The following is a 16,972-nucleotide window of genomic DNA, read 5'->3' as shown; positions in this document are numbered from 1 at the left end:
CAAACCCAATCCCTGTGGAAGAGTAGCCAGTGCTTTAAACTGCTGAGCCATCTTTCTAGCCCCTAAAAGAACTTTTTATTTTATCTTTTGGTTTTTTGAGACAAGGTTTCTCTGTGTAGTCCTGGCTATCTTGGAACTCACTCCGTAGACCAGGCTGGCCTTGAACTCAGAGATCTGCAAGTCTCTGCCTCCTGAGTGCTGGGGTTAAAGGTGTGCACCACCATGCCTGGCAAGTTAACTTTTTGTACTTTATCAAAATGATTTCGGGGGAGGGTGAGGCTGGGATATTCTGTACATGTCAACTCAAACTCTGTAACTGTAGTTCCAAGGGATTTGATGATGCCTTCTTTTGGTCTCATTGAGTACCAGGCACACAGGGTGCACATACATACATACATACATACATACATACATGCATTCATCCATGTAGGTACTCATTCATATACATAAAAATAAAAATAAATAATCTTTTTTAAAAAAAAGCAACTTTCTGGGGTCTAAGGAGATGGTTCAGTGATTAAAGTCCTTGCTCTGGACTTCAGAATTCAGGAGACAGAGGCAGGTGAATCTCTGTGAGTCTGAGGCCAGCCTGGCCCACAGAGTGAGTTCCAGGACAGCCAGGGCCACACAGAGAGAAACTCTGCGAGATGGTTTCACTGTAGTTTTAGAGCCTGTCCTGGAACTAGTTCTTGTAGACCAGGCTGTTCTCCAACTCACAGAGATCCGCCTGCCTCCCAAGTGCTGGGATTAAAGGTGTGCGCCACCACCGCCCGGCTAGGAAGACTCTTGTTGTCAGTGTTGAGCCTCCTCACCCTGGCGCACACATACCCACACATGTTCATATGAGAGAAAGAAGGAAGAATTTTCTGGAGTGTTTTGTCAGACGACAGCAGGGCTGGGAGTAGGTTGAGTAGAACGGAGCCTGCCTAGAGCGTGTGAGACCCTAGGGTCATCCCTAGCTCTGGGGTGGGGCTGCAAACCAGGTCTTCTCAAAGTAATTGTGATAGTGCGCCTGAGAAACCTTGCCTGGAAAACTGTTAACCTTTTTAGAGCCATAGCTAAAGGAGCCTGAATTATGTTAACAGTCAAAACCACACCACTGAAATAAAACTGGCATGAAGCTGGGTACAGCTGATACTTCCAGTACTCAGGAAGATTAGGGGTTCAAGGCCAGCCTTGGCCACATAGCTAGTGCAAGGTTAGTATTAGCTGCCTGGAACCCTGTCTCACAGCAACAGCAGCTGCTCTGAAGCCGAGACTAGAACACGTGAGACCCAAAATTACTCAGGCAGAGTTTGTCTGGGGGTGGAGGTGGAGGCAGAGGTATGCTAAGGCCATCTGCAAACTTAAGTGTTTGGGAGGGGCAGTAAAAAAATCAAAGAAGGGTCAACAAAACATACATCATTTCATTACTAATCAGAAGCAGCTAGATTTTATATTCCTTTATCGTTTAATGGGCCTTAAGTTTTAATTTACCATGAGCCAAGAATGGTGACGCACACCTTGTATCCTAGCACTCAGGAGGCTGAAGCTGGAACAGAGAGGCCAACAAGTTCAGATCTACCGTGGCTTCCATCAGAGAGAGAGAGAGAGATAGACTTCCTATCTATCTGAATTGCTGAGGGTTGAACCGAGGACTCCTTGCATGCTAGGCAGACACTCTATCATTATCAGGGCTACATCTCTAGCCCCGAAAACCTTTACATTTCCAAGGAGCATTTCATTGAGTCTGTTTGCTCCTTTTTAATGTTTGCAATGAAGACGGGGCGGGGGAGGGGGACTAGAGTCTAGCATGAAATAAGAACCAACCGAAGTGTAGTAATTTCATTGGTCAATGTGGTCAGTCCCTGGAGATGGAAATGAAAAGGCCGTTGAAGAGCTGCTTAATGTTCTGTGGTCACACATTAAGGAGCGAGTACTTCCTTCTTCCTCCATGACTGGCAACTTTACTATAATGCCAGGTACTGTAAGCTTCATTTGGGGTTCTTCTGGGCAGAAAAAGGAAGCAAGAGTGAGGCTGGATTGTGAAGTCTAGCCAGTGTTGTGTTACGGATAAAGCAGGGTATGGTTGGCACGTACTAAGCCAAGACAGGAGAACCAGGAATTCAGGGTCATTCTCAGATACCTAGTGAGTTCAAGTCCAGCCTGAGCTACCAGAGACCCTGCCTCAAAGACAGGATGTGATGGTGCGTGCCATTAGTCACAGCACTCACGGAGCAGAGGCAGGTGGATCTCCCTGAGCTCAGCCCGCTATGCAATGAGTTCCTGGCCAGTCACTGAGTTGAGGACTTGAACTTTGGTGGATTGCTTATCCCAGAGAAAGCTTAGAATCTGCAGGTAGTGCATCTGAATGAGCAGCAGGACTGGCTGGCATCTACAGTCTATCAATGGGCCTCATAATGCCACAGAGTTTCAAGAAAGGCAATAAAAAGTGATGAAAATGGACCCAGCATGCTGAGCGCTATGGGCAGTTTTGGGTCGCCAGGGGCAGGGTAGGACTTTTGTAATCTCTGGGGTAGGGGGCGACAAGGGATTTATCTTTCAAGTTCTTCCTTGAAAATCTCCAACTACTGACCTTTTCCTAGTAATCATTAACAGATTTTCAATTAGAAAAGGTAATTAATGACACACAAAAGCAATGTCAGACTAGGTTGATAGTGTGTGTAGGAAAAAGATTAGGAGCTTTAAAGTCAAATAAAGACTCTTTTGAATCAGGATCTCAGGTAATTCAGGATGACCCCAAATTCTTTTTTTTTTTTTTTTGAAACAGCATCTCTCTACATAGTCCTGGCTGTCCTTTAGCTTGCTGTGTAGACCAGGCTGGCCTTGAACTCACAGAGGTCCTCCTGTTACTGCCTCCCAAGTGCAGGGATCAAAGGTGTGCACCGCCACACTTGGCTGGCTCTAAACTCTTGGTTCCCCTGCCTTTCTTTCCAAATGCTGGGGTTATAGTCATTGGCTACCATGCTAGATCAACGTTTCAAAGGATCTACTTCTGCTCCCTTCTGCCTGAATGTCTCTCTGAGATATTTACTTTCTATATTATATTATATTATATATAAGTGAAAGGACTCCTAAGAGATCACCACATCCCCTTTTCCCTGGCACTCACGTCAGTGATACTCAGCGCCTGGCTCGAACCTAGCACTGTTTAGACTTTCAAAGCTCAATAACTTGAGACTCGGCATGGACTTTTATTTGCTTCTTTGTCCTTTCTGCTTTTGAGACCAGGATCTCAGGCAGCCCATGCCGGCCTCGAGTTGACTGAAATCCTGATCTTCCTGCCTCTGCCTCTTAGATGCTGCGAAACCAATATTTCAAATTCTATTAGATTCAAGGAAACAGTCATTTAAATTTTTCCACGAGTTTTTTTTTTTTCGAAAGAAGCAATTAATGGATTTAAGAGTTGGGCATGGGATGCACACCTGTCATCCCATCGTTCGGGAGCGGGAGGCAGCGGGATTGTGGAGAGTTTGAGGTCAGCCTTGGCTACGTCGTGAATCCAGTGGGTTCCAGCTTGGGATGTGTATGGAGACCTCGTCTCAAAAACAAAAACATACAGCTAAAATCAGAAAGTCAGGAGGGACTTTCCCACTAAGGCGGACTCAAGGGAAAAGATCTTTAACAAACGCCTTTCGGAAATTCTCAGCACACGCTGTCAGGGAGAACAGTGCAGTCCGCTTCGGCAATGATCAAGCCAGTGCCGTGCCCAGCACTAAATAACCAGCCTCAGGTTACTGAGCAAATTTGTCTTTGATCGTCCTGAATGGAAATGTTTAACAGATACCCCCCAGCCATAAGGACTAGCAGGAAGACTTCCCTTTTGCACATGCACACCAGTCTTATTTCTTCTTTGCTCATCTGTCTCTGGAGTATGGTTTCAGGTGCTTATGTTCTAGAATGAATCTGGCCACTGACACCAGCAGTGTGAATAGAGGGGATTAGAGACTTGGGAGTCTTCCAGATTTGGGAGGTAGTGGCAGGAGGCTTGGGAGCTCAAAGAATTCCTTGGCTACATGACAAGTTCAAGGCCAGCTGGGGATACACGAGACCTTGTCTCAATAAATATATAAGTAAGGAAGGAATAATATTCTCATAACCCAGAGACTGGGGGCAGGGCAGTTTCCAAGTGAGAACATGCCCCAATTATTATTTTCAGGTACAATTTTTCTTTCTTCAGGTCCTATTTCTGATGCTGGGATAAAATACCCTGATTAAAAAGTCATTTAGGCTGGGCGGTGGGGGCTTATGCCTTTAATCCCAGCACTCAAGAGGCAGAGGCAAGAATCTCTGTGAGTTCAAGGCCAGCCTGGTCTCCAGTGTGAGTTCCAGGACAGCTTCCAAAGCTACAGAGAAACCCTGTCTCAGAAAAACAAAAGCAACAGCAACAACAAAAGCCACTGAGGGAAGAAAAGGTCATTTCAGCTCACACTTCAGTCCATCCCTGTGAGGGGGTCAAGGCAGCGTGGAGCTGAAGCAGCTAGTCACACCACATGGGCAATCCAGAACACAAGGAACAAATGCACACTAGCTTTCTCTCCTCTTACTTGACTTTCCTGGTCCCTAAGCCAGGGCATCGTGCTGCCTGCCATGGGCTGGGTCTTCCCACATTAAATAAGATCAAAATCAAGACAATCCCCCATAGCCCCCCACCCCCTTGGCCAGCCTCCCACCATGGCCAGCCTGACCTGGCAATCTCTCACTGAGACCCTCTTCCCACGTGATCGTAGGTGATATGAAATTGACTATACTAACCATCACTGCTTCTAAAGTCTCTGAGGTGCTGTGGAAAGCTTACTGAAGCTATTAACAGGGTCTTTTGTTTTGTTATCAGAGAGTTAATTGAAGGTTAGGATGTAAAGGAACCAAAGATAGAGGGCTGAAGTTCCACCAGATACTAATACTCCACACGGGTCGTGTGCTGGGTCTGTGTGCGAGCTGGTTCCTATGGTTGAGGATTCCCTGACTCTGAGAGGCTCCGGAGGAGAGTCAGTTATATACTATTATCTCTACCGGGGCTCCTGAGCTCTTGCGCTCTGAGGCCTGTCCTTAGCAGGAAATGGTAAGGAATCGGCAGGAAACCCCGAACAAGGGAAGGGAAACTCCTCCCTCCCGTCAAGGCAAGACCAAGCGGTGGGGGCATGAACTGGAAAAGCAGGCAAGAATCTGAGCAGCCTAGGAAAAGCACCCCTGAAATGGAGAGTGGTGGACCCTTCAGAGCCAAGAGGGGAAAAGCTGCCTCGATAACAGTACAGCATAAACCACCCTCAGAGCCGCAGCGCCCCCCATCCCCCCCCCAGACGCGCGCTCTCCTCTCTCTGATGCTCTCTCTCTCTGATGCTCTCTCTCTCTCTGATGCTCTCTCTCTCTGATGCGCTCTCTCTCTCTCTCTCTCTCTCTCTCTCTCTCTCTCTCTCTCTCTCTCTCTTTCTCTCTCTCTCTCTCTCTCCAGGGAAAGGCTAGTACAGGAGTATGTGTGGCTTGTGTTTTTACATCCCATAACACTCTGAAAGGGGAACCTGCCCTTGTTCCTCACTTTTGACCTGGAAGATATAAAAAATAATTTCAACATAAATAGAAAACAAAACATCCATAAAACAGGAGAAAAGATGAAAACATGAATGGTATAGACCCTGGGGAAGCAGGTGAGGTAAAGGGACAGAGGAGTGCTAAGGTTTTGATTTGTTTGTTTGTTTGTTTGTTTTATCTTGATTGATTTTTTTGTTTTGTTTTGGAGACAGGGTTTCTCTGTGTAACAGCCCTGGCCATCCTGAACTCTGTAGACCAGGCTGGCCTCGAACTCACAGAGATCCACTTACTTGCCTCTGCCTCCCAAGTGCTGGAATCAAAGGCTTGTGCCACCACCGCCCGGCTACCTTTAATTTTTAAACCCAAAGTCCTCACCTATTTGTGATTGTGAGTTAGAGAGAAAGCCAAAGATCCAGTGTAAATACTGATTCCAAGAAGAAAGTGTGGCGAGACCCCAGCATGGAAAGTTGCGTGCTGGAGCCGGCTCCTTGAGCTAGCTTCTGCTTCTCCTTGATGTGCAATGTGGGATGAGCTGGTCCCACCCAAGCTCCCTTACCGTGCCAGCCTCAGTCCTCAGCTGTTTAGACCCTTACCTGAAGAAAGGAGGGGGGAAAAGGTGTTCTGAATTATGATTCGGCTTTTTTGATGGGAAAAACTTTTTGTTAAAAAAAAAAGAAAAGAATTAGCATACAAATGACAGACAGCAAAACTCTTTGGAAAAAAAAAACAAAAACAGAAGTTTGGGGAGAGTCTGGTGTTTCATCATGGGAATGAGTAGTTGTTTTTTTTTTTTTTTTCTACAGTTTTCTTCTTTCTGGGTGTTGATGTGGATCTCTTTCTATTTGTTCAGGAAACTGTGACGTGTGTTCTTGGGCAGGGTCTGAGGTTTTGGAACCTTTTTCTAAAAGGGCCAGAGAGAGCACCCTGCAGCATTTGGTGATCGAGAGGCTGGCGTGTGGGGCTGAGCTGGTCAGGATGCGGCAGGTTCCCATGGGCAGCAGGCTTCTCCTGGTTCTCTCCTTCATCCTGGTTTGGGGATCTGCGGTTCAAGGTAAGACCCTTCCTCCCCCGTCCTCTGCTGTGAAAACTTCAGCATCTGCATGAGGGGTTGTCTCCATCTGCAGGTACAGATTTGAGAAAGCTGAACTCCCTAGTGTGAGTTCACTTGAGTTTGCTCTAAAAAAATAAATACATACATAAAAAATAAATTAAACTCTAAGGCAAGTGGTGACCTTAAAACCTAGCACAGTGGCTGAAAAGTGCTCTTATTTTTGGGTGAAGATGGTGGTTTATTCGTTTAAAGAACTCAAGAAAATTACCCAAATGACCGATCTGTTGTAATCTTGGAATGTTTTAGAGTATCGCCCATCCCTGAGTTGTCTGCATGAATTCCAACTTTGCTTCATGTTACGGTAGGATCTCATGTAATGTAAGATGGCCTTCAGCTTGCTATACAACTGAAGATGACCCCAAATTCCTGATACTTTTGCCTCCAACTCCCAAGTGCTCAAATAACAGGTGTGTGTGGCCATGCTGGGCTCCGAGTTAGAAAGCATCCTGACGGCTCTGTTATTTTTAACAGTGGGCAAGGTTTGTTTCTTTGCTTCTTTAAATTGAGATAAATTTAGCTATTCTCTTTTCTTCTTTAGTTCCATTCATATTGAACATTCAGTTTTGGCTAGGCATTGCTAATACTCACCTGAAGATATATTTTAAGGGCAGCCCAAAGAATGTTAGCGTTGGCACTCTTGTTTAGAAAATAGTCTCTTTGGTCACCCCTCCTTCAGTTTGGTTATCATGGAGGGTTGTTTAGTTCCACTGAGTCACCCTAAAACTTCTCTTGACTAAGAAGATGCAATGAAAAGTTTATAAGGGAAAAAAATCTACAAATTCTTCTCTGTTGATAAATACGGAAACTTTCTAAATGAGGGGGAGCTCATAGCCTGGTAAACAGGCAGCAGCGTTTATGACTGAAAACCAGAAAGTTCCCTCACTTGGTAAAGGAAATGTTGAGTCACAGTGGTGTACACGGCCTGGGGTTGTTTCTTCGAAGTGACTCCTAGCTATCCTGTTCTTACTGCCGGCTAAAATGAAGTCTCACAGGTAACTTCGGGAATCCCTCATATAGTGGAAGTTTATAAGCTCATTTTTATCTGGGCTGTGGTAACGTTGGAAGGGACCTTGCTGAAGCTTGTTTCTATTTATGCAGCATGGTGGTACTGGGTCTTGAACCCAGGGCCTCATGCACGGTAACTCCTCCACCACTGAGCTAGTCCTGGGTCTCTGTTTGACACAGAGAACAAGTTTACTCAGATCTTTTAGGGGAAAACCTTTGGCTTGATGCGATGAGTTCCCAGTAACCTCGCGCTCTGGCAAGACAGACTTTGTGACACACGGGAGGCCAGTTGGTGATGGGTGGCTCTCTTACCAGAGACGTGGATGTAAGCCTTTCGGTTGCAGAAGTTCCCAGAAATGTCACATTCCACGCTGACGTTGATGGTAAAGCTAAACGGAACACAAAACCTTGCATATTTCATCATTAGCAAGAAATGAAGAAGGAACCGGGTAGGTGGCTTACGCAGCACTCCAGAGGCCGAGGCCAGCCTGGTCTACCTAGTTCCGGAGGAGACAAAGCTTCACAGTGAGACCCTACCTCAAAAATAAAAAACCTGGGGAAGGTGTAGGTGTGGGCAGAGCTGTCACGTATGTTTCCAGCTTGTTGAGTTAGCTCTCAGCTGGAAAGGGAAGCAAGTAAAGGAGAAAACGAATGAGCCAAAAACCTAGGGTGTTTCCAGGGTGCTCTTGGCTCAGCGCCTTGCGCTCATATCGGAACAGGAACGGAAATGGGTGCTTGGCCATGAGCTAGTGACACACAGGGCTGCAGAACAGAGGTGACATCACTTTCATACCTCTCTGCGGTGCCAGGTATGATTCAACAGCACTCACCCCCTCTCCGCCTTCCTTTCTTTCTTTCTTTCTTTCTTTCTTTCTTTCTTTCTTTCTTTCTTTCTTTTTTAATGATACAGGGCCTGCAATCACTTAGCCCAGGCTGGCCTTGAACTCATTAGTAGCTGAGGATGGTCTTCAACTTCTGATTCTCCTTCCCAAGTGCTGAAATTACGTCAGTGAGCTACCATGGACAGTTTGTGGAGTGCTGGGAACCAAACCCAGGCCCCTGTGGATGCTACACCAACGCTCTACCTGCGCAAAGGCAGCCCAGCCTTCTCCTTATCTCTAAAAAAAATATTTGAGGACCAGCGTGTCTGTAGCTTTCTGGTTTGAACGGCCAAACGCGCCAGGCTTTTTAACTTCTTGATCTTAGGTTTTTGTCTCGTACTGGTTTTCTTAGATTGCCGTAACAAAACACCATATGCTGGCTAGCTTAAACAACCGGAATTTATTTTCCTCATGGTACCAGAGTCTTAAATCAAGATCCCAGTGTTGGTAGTGTTGGCTTCATTCCGACACCTTTCTCTTTAACTCATTTGTGGGTGCCCATGTCTTCACATAGGCCCGCCTCCACGCACTCCATTATCCTCTTCCTTGAAGGATACCAGTCATATTGGACGAGGGCCAACCTAATGATCTCATTTTAACTTCATCTGCAGTGGCCATGTTTCCAAATATTGTCAGCATTGGAGGCACTTACTTGTAGGTTAGGACTTCACATGAAACAAATCCTACATAAATAAATAAGTCCTGTAACATTACTTATTTCTCCAAATTCAGTGAAAACCTTGGTGTAAAATACTGTGCCAAGTACATGGGAACTTGGTGATGGGTGTGGATGATTAGAACAGATGGTTGCTGGGCTAGAGACGTGGCTCAGTGGTTAAGAGTGGCTGCTCTTCCGAAGGTCCTGAGTTCAATTCCCAGCAACCACAGGGTGGCTTGCAACCATCTGTAATGAGATCCAGTGCCCTCTTCTGGCCTGCAGGTGTATATGCAGACAGAACACTATGCACAATAAATAAAAAAAAAGAAAGAAAAGATGGTTGTGGGGCAGTGGTGGCACAAGCCTTTAATCTCAGCACTCAGGAGGCAGAGGCAGGCATATCCCTGTGAGACTGAGGTCAGCCGGTCTAGCCTGGATCATATCTAGCTGGTCTGCTGGTCTATAGATCAAGTTCCAGGACAGCTAATGCTACACAGAGAAGCTCTGTCTTGAAAAACAAATACACAAAACAAAAAAACCAGAACAACAACAACAACAACAAAAAAACCCAGATGGCTAGTCTATTTAATGTCATTTCCAGGGCTTCATTAATGAAGCTGGTGACTCCTACCTTTGTTTTGTTTTGTTTTTAATGCCCATAAACACTCAGGAGATGGAGGCAAGAGGATCAGGAGTTGAAAGGTCATCCTCAGCTATGTACCGAGCCCTGGGTTACACGAGACCCTGTCTTAAAACAGAATGCTCACAGAGAGACAAAATGAAACCTGAGCAGGCGTGGCCAGGGGCTCGGGCTAGATCTTGGACACTCACAGTAACAATTCTCGTGTCCACTTGTGGGCACAGCTGCTGGGAAAGTGATTTCACAATCACTGCCCAATAACGATCGTCACATTCACGTGAGAGCAGAAGAACGGAGTGGACCTGACAGCGGCTGCCTCCCATGCTCCTTACGTCAGCCCCTTGACAAATATGTGTGAGTTTTCCCAAGGTCTGTTACAGTGAGCTCAGATATCAGTTTCAAGGTTAGAATTAAGCTTCTAGACAACTCGAGGATCAGACATATTCTTTAAATTTTTTTTAGTATTTTATATATGCGTAAGGGGGATTTTCCTGTATATATGTCTGTGCACCAGGTGCGTGCCTGGTGCCCAGGAAGGCCAGAAGAGGGTGTCAGGACCCCCCGAGAAATGGGCAGTTATGAACCACTGTGTAGGTGCTGGGAATTGAACCCAGGTCCTCTGCAAGATCAGCCAGTACTCCAAGATCAGACTATGAAGTCTCTCCCTCCCATTCTTTATTTAAAACAAAACCTTTCCTTTCACTAAAGCCTCTGCTGTTTCCTGCAGAGGGGAGGGTGAACTGAAAGTAAGCTTGGCGCTTTTTATAGCCTGTCAAATAGTGCCGGAGAGGGGGAAGCTTGCTCTTCTTGAGTAGTTGATAGGACGACAGGAAGTAGCTCCAGTGTAGATAGTAGCAGTTGCCTAAATGCTACCGTTTTGTTTTGTTTGTTTTGTTTTGTTGAGACAGGGTTTCTCTACGTAACATCCTCGCTGTCCTGGAACTAGCTCTTATAGACCAGGCTGGCCTTGAACTCACAGGGATTTGCCTGCCTCTGCCTCCTGAGTGCTGGGATTAAAGGTGTGCACCACTGCCTGACTACTATTATTTATTTATTTATTTAATGAACCAGAATAGTGACTTTTTTAGACAGTTTTTGACCTCCCCTTTGGACAGTTTCTGCTTAAGTTCTTCTCTTGCATCCATAGCAAGTTTTCATTGAGAATAAGAAATTGCAGCCTGGCGGTGGTGGTGCGCACCTTTAATCCCAGCACTTGGGAGCGAGAGGCAGGCGGATCTCTGTGAGTACGAGGCCAGGCTGGTCTACAGAGCAAGTTCCAGGACAGTTAGGTCTACAGAGAGAACCCTGCCTCAAAAAACAAGACAGACAGACAGACAGAAAGAAAGAAGGAAAGGAAGGAAGGAAGGAAGGAAAGGAAGGAAGGAAGGAAGGAAGGAAGGAAGAAAGAAAGAAAGAAAGAAAGAAAGAAAGAAAGAAAGAAAGAAAGAAAGAAAGGAAAATAGTAAATTGTCGTCTGGTGGGAGGTGTGGTAGGCAGGTCATGAAGAAATAGGAGGCCTGTTTGAGAGAGCTGTTGCCCTGCTTGTCTCCTCACAAGAACTATCTTGTGAGAACTATTAGCAGAGCTAGTGAGAGTGAGTGCAGAGGGTGTGAAGGCAGGCAGGAAAGAGTGTCTCCCTTAGACTGTACTGTGTGTCAAGCAGCAGGTCCACTGTGAGTGGGGCCTTTGAGGGAGAAATGAAAGGCCTCCCTTTCATCTGGAAAGCTACGGTTATCACATACAGTAGAACATCCTTATAATCCCAGAACTCTGGAAGCTGAGCCAGGATTGCAAGGCCTTGTCTATCCTGGGCTATAAAGGGAGATTCTGTCTCAAAAGCTAAAGTGACCAGGCATGGTGACCCACACCATTGTTCTGAGAATTTTGGGGGAACAGAAGCAAGTAGATATTTATAATTTTGAGGTCATCCTGAACTACGTAGTGAGTTCCAGGCCAGCCAAGGCTAGATAGAAAGACCATGTCAAGAGAGAGAGAGAGCGCACATGAAGTTGGGTGGGGAAGGAGGTGGGGAGGAGAAAAGAATATGATCAAAATAAGTTGTAAGAAAGAAAAATTTTAGTAAAAAAGTTTTTAAAATGGCTGTCAAGGTGGCCCAACGAGTAAAGACCATGGTCACCAAACCTGAGGAGCTGATTTTGCTCCCTGGGATGGGGAAGCAAACATTCTGTATAATAAAACAAAACCAAACCAATAGTGATAATCATTAGAGATTTGCAGTCTCTCCAGCAAGATAAAGTCCAGATACTCTTGGAACTTCGGGAGCCAGATCCTTGTGTCTTCACAGCCTCCCACACCCTGAACAGCTCCGTCAGGAATTCCTTATCTGTGACTGTTCTTTATTTTAATGGACCTTTAATTTCATTAGAGTAAAAACTGGGTGGATTTCAGAATGGGACGATTTCTACTTTTGATTTCCTTATTTGTTTACTTATGAGTGTGTGTGTGTGTGTGTGTGTGTGTGCATACTTGTGTGAGCATGCACATCTACATGGAGGCCGTGTGACAACTTCAATGTCATCCTCAGGAACACTGTCTATTTCCTTTGAGGCGGGGTCTTTCATTGGCCTGGAGCTCACTGATCAGGTTAGACTGGCTGGCCAGTGAGCCCAGGGATTTCCCTTTTTCTGCCTCCTCATTGCTGGGATTAAAAGTGTGTGTACAGCCAGGCGTCACGTGTAGGTTCTTAGGATAAAACTCGGGCGCCCTTTTGTAGCTGAGCCTCCACCCTGTCCTTTATTTGTTGTTTGTTTTCTTCAGACAGAACCACATCACATATCCCTGGCTAACTTTGAACCTGGTTTGTAGACCAGACTGGCCTTGAACGTGTGGCCATCTTTCCACTCTTCCTGAGTGCTAGGATTCCAGATCTACACCACCATATCTGTTCTGTGCAGGACTGGGGGAGCTACCCAGGGCTTAGTGCATATCAGGCAAGAATTCTACCAGCTGAGCTACCTTCATTACCTTTCATTAATCCTGAAGCAATTCTAGTAAGATGCCCTTTCTACACTATATAGCCCGTTCCCCAACATACACTATGTGTTTTTTTTAGTGTGGCTACAGATTGTGTAACTATTAGCGTCAGCTTTTAGAAAGCCTTCCTGATTCCTAAGTATTCTGAACTCTGGGAGGGATCTTTCCAGTTCAGAGACTTGTTTTGCTCTTCTGCCAAAGTTATAGTTTTTGTTTTGTTTCCGATAACGGAAAGATGTTGCTGACTGGGGTGCCGCTCAGTGGTAGGGCACTTGCAGAGGATGCCAGAGGCCCTGGGTTTGATCTCAGCCCTGAAAGGGAAGTAAAAACCTTCAGTTAGCTTTGCAGTAGAACTTCCTCAAGCTCACATTTTCTCCACTTGATAGGGCATCAGCCACTGGCAGAGGGGACTGCCTTTCCCATCCAGTAGCCAGCAGCTCCCTGTCACTTCAGAAGACTTGAACTATGCAGAGTCTACATTAATATGTGACCTCAAAATACGCACAACATAGAAGAGTTGGTTTAAAACAGAATAAATTATCCTACTTCTATCCTTTATGTTGATTCTGTTAAATGATAATATTTTAATATGTTCAACCAACATGTACTTGGTTTTTACGGTTTTTTTTAACTCAAAAATTATGGCTGCTATAGAAGAAAAGAAACCAAAAAGAGAAACGATATTTCTGAAACATTCACCCTCAGAAGGAGCTGATGCTATGTTTTTATTGGAGAGGCTAGCCTAAGGCAGCTGAGGCGGGAAGACATTGCCCTCTGCTGGACAACAGGCTGCATTTTTCCCTCTGCAGACACAAGACACTGCTAGCTCAGAGAAAAATCAAGAGGTTCAGGAGAAAAAAGGATTAAAATGCATTGAACATGGGTCGTATGCCAAAGCTTGTGTTAGTTGGCTTTACAGACTTTCTTCTCGTTTGAATTAGGAGCTCATTACTGTATCACATTTGAAGTACGGTAAACTGAGACTGGGAGCGGTTCTAAGTGGAGACAGGGTCTCCCTCCAAGCTGTCTACTCTCAGAAAGGGACTGAGGCTGTGCCCTCATCCAGGTGTCCAACATTTGGAGAGCTGTGACCACAGTGCTGGTAACATCCCAGGAACCTATCTTTTCTTTTTTTTTAAAACATGATTTCATGGTGTTTTGTTTTATTTATTTATTTATTTATGAGGTTTTAGCCTAAGTTTGCACAATGTGCATGCCCGATGCCTGCGAGGCCACAAGAGGGCATCAGATCCCCTTCAACGGTAGTTAGTAGAGGTTGGGCGCAACCTATGGGTTTTGGGAACTGAACCTAGGATCCTCTGCAATAGCCGTAAGGACTTAGCCCCTGAGCCACCTCTCCATCTCTATGTTAGAATCTTTTAAATGTTTTTTATGTCACAGAGGATTGTTGTTTATTACAGCAGTTTAGAAAATGCAGTTTGAAATTTGCCAGATTCTACTAACATAATCCTTTGTATGTATTTTCTCCCACTCTCCCGATATTTAGTTGTTGGTGTTGAATCGATGTGTGGGCAAAGGCGTGCTGCACTTTCTCGTTTCTCCTTCGCTCTTTCGTTTATTTATTTTGTTTTGTTTTTCGAGACAGGGTTTCTCTGTAGCTTTGGAGCCTGTCCTAGAACTAGCTCTTGTAGACCAGGCTGGCCTCGAACTCACAGAGATCCTCCTGCCTCTGCCTCCTGAGTACTGAAATTAAAGGTGTGTGCCACCACCGCCCAGCCCTTCATTTTTATAGTTTCAAGGGACTACTTAAAGTTTTAAGGGACTGGAGAGATGGCTCAGAGCTTTAGAGCACTGGCTACTCTTTCAGAGGTCCTGAGTTCAATATCCAGCTCCCACATTGTGGCTCACAGCCATCTGTAGTGAGATCCTGTGCCCTCTTCTGGCATGCAGGCAGGACTCTCTGTGTGTGTGTGTGTGTGTGTGTGTGTGTGTTATATTAAAACAAGTCCCTTTTTTTTGAAATAAGCAGATCTTTAAAAAAAATTTTTTGAGACCTGAGCTGGAGAGATGGCTCATCAGTTAAAAGTACCTGTTGCTCTTATAGAGGGCACACACTCATACAATTAAAAGAAATTAATTGGAGATACTGTGGGGGGCTGGAGAGAACCCAGAGTTTGGCGTTCACTAAGCACATGTTCTGAGCTATACTCCCAGCAAACTCATTCATAATTATGGGTTTCCTGTGCTGTCAGTTCTTTCTTCCAGAACGTTCATTACCCTTTGATCCATATCCTGTGACAAGTGGCCACCTTGCCATTTCTCTGAAATGTTTCCTCCTCTTCCATCCTGAGTTGTCAAACTACTTCCCCTCCTTGGCGAGAGAGTTCTAGGCATGCTCCTCTTTGCCAGGTGACTATGAGCTGCACTGGTGTGCATAAAGCCTGACCGTGGGTGGGGAGACGATGGGCCACTCCAGCCTCATTAACGCACATCACAAAGCGTGTATCTCATGGCTTTCAAAGGTGGTGTACACCTACAGTCCAAACATTTGAGGCTAGTTGGGACGCAGAGGCAGGCGGATCTCTGTGAGTTCAAGGCCAGCCTGGTCTACAAGAGCTAGTTTCAGGACAGCTAGAGCTGTTACACAGAGAAACCTGTCTCAAAAAACCAAAATAAATAAATAAATAAAAATAAAAATAATTTAAATTAGTCAGGCGGTGGTGGTGCACGTGTACTTGGGAGGCAGAGGCAGGAGGATCTCTGAGTTTGAGGCCAGCCTGATTTACAGAGTGATTTCCAGGACAGTCGGGGATATAGAGAGACACACTGTTTTGAAGGGGAAAAAGAGGGAAAGAATCCATTTAACTTGTTAGAGACAGAGTGTGATCATTCTAATATGAGAGGTACTTACCACCTTGTAATTTCCTTGTTCGGACAGGTTATCCTGCTCGGAGGGCCAGGTACCAGTGGGTACGCTGCAATCCCGACAGCATCTCTGCAAACTGCGTGGAGGAGAAGGGACCCCTGTTTGACCTAGTCGCAGATGGATCCGACGACGTTGGCCCTCCAATGAGCAATCCTATTCTGTAAGTGGACTTGAGTCTGATCTCACAGAAGTGGTGGAGTGTTTGTCTTCAGGGTCCGGCCGTGGTGGCGCTGTCATCTTCTACGGTTGAGGAGCCGCTTACTTTTGTATTTCATTTGTGTGCGCGTGTGCTTGCCTGCATGAACCTGCTTTGCGGAATGTGTGGTAGTTGGAGGACGTTTTACAGGAGTGAGTTGTTGTCTAGGGGATTGAAGTTACGTCATCAGGCTTGATGGCAGGCACCTTTAGGTGATGAGCCATCTCGCTGGCTAGTGTGGGAAGATGCCAGTTGGTCATCTCTGGTTCCTTTGCTGTCTCTTGTTGGTTCCACTTCCCTACTACTCCATGTTCAAGCAGCTCCCCTTGGGTTAAATATTCAGTTTCCCTGTACCCTATACCCACCACCTTGTCTCAGACTTCTATTCTGCGGTTGCCTCTCTGGATCCAGCATCTTCTCCCATCAGTACGCAGACATAGTCTAGAGCTTCCTGACATCGGATGGACCACCCCCAGCTCTGCACCTTTACAGCTGTTTCCCCACTCCGCTCTTTATTATCTCAAAATTGCTTTCTGAGACTGGGTCTCATATCGCTATATGGGAATGTCTGACCGGAAACTCGCTCTGTAGACGAGGCTGGCCTTGAAATCAGAGATCTACCTGCCTCTGCCTCTCAGATGCTGGGATTAAAGGTGTGCGCCACCATACTTGGCACATCAGCCCTTCCTAGAATGGGCGCCTATGCTTGCTTGTCCCTTCTCCTGACACATACAGTTGGACTCCTGCTTCTTGATACATCAATCCAGAGTATTTGGTGATTGAGACACATCTACTGATTGTGTCTCTGTGTTTAGGTTACTTGACCACTTCACTGCCTTTTAAAATGATTGACTCACCACTTCCATGGAAAGCCCCTTTTTGTGGGCTTCTACCATCCACCTTCTCCCGGCTGTTGGGTTTCTGTAGCTGTGTTCTCTTTGGCTTATTTTAAACATGGTCTGTCCTGGCTCTGTCACAGGCCTTAGTGTTTCCTCAAGGTGACCTCTGCCTGTTCCACAGCTTTCTATCCCATCTGTATGTCAGTAACTGCGATGTCTGCATCCAGCTTTC

General features: G+C 45.8%; 1 protein-coding gene across 1 annotated transcript in view; it reads left to right on the top strand.

Annotated features, from left to right (window-relative positions):
• The window catches only part of Srgn (serglycin), a 34,977-nt gene that overhangs the window by 15,130 nt on the left and 2,875 nt on the right, over positions 1 to 16,972 (top strand). Inside the window, exons 2-3 of the mRNA XM_048451635.3 lie at positions 6,380 to 6,580; positions 15,718 to 15,865. Of these exons, the coding sequence (XP_048307592.1) occupies positions 6,505 to 6,580; positions 15,718 to 15,865 (224 nt within the window). The 5' untranslated portion in view covers positions 6,380 to 6,504. The remainder of the gene's footprint in view (positions 1 to 6,379; positions 6,581 to 15,717; positions 15,866 to 16,972) is intronic.

The sequence above is a fragment of the Myodes glareolus genome, chromosome 18 (genome assembly GCF_982192425.1).
Source record: "Myodes glareolus chromosome 18, mMyoGla1.1, whole genome shotgun sequence".
Taxonomy (NCBI): Eukaryota; Metazoa; Chordata; class Mammalia; order Rodentia; family Cricetidae; genus Myodes; species Myodes glareolus.
The sequence above is the reverse complement of the archived record's forward strand: the minus strand, read 5'-3'. Positions and strand labels throughout refer to the sequence as shown.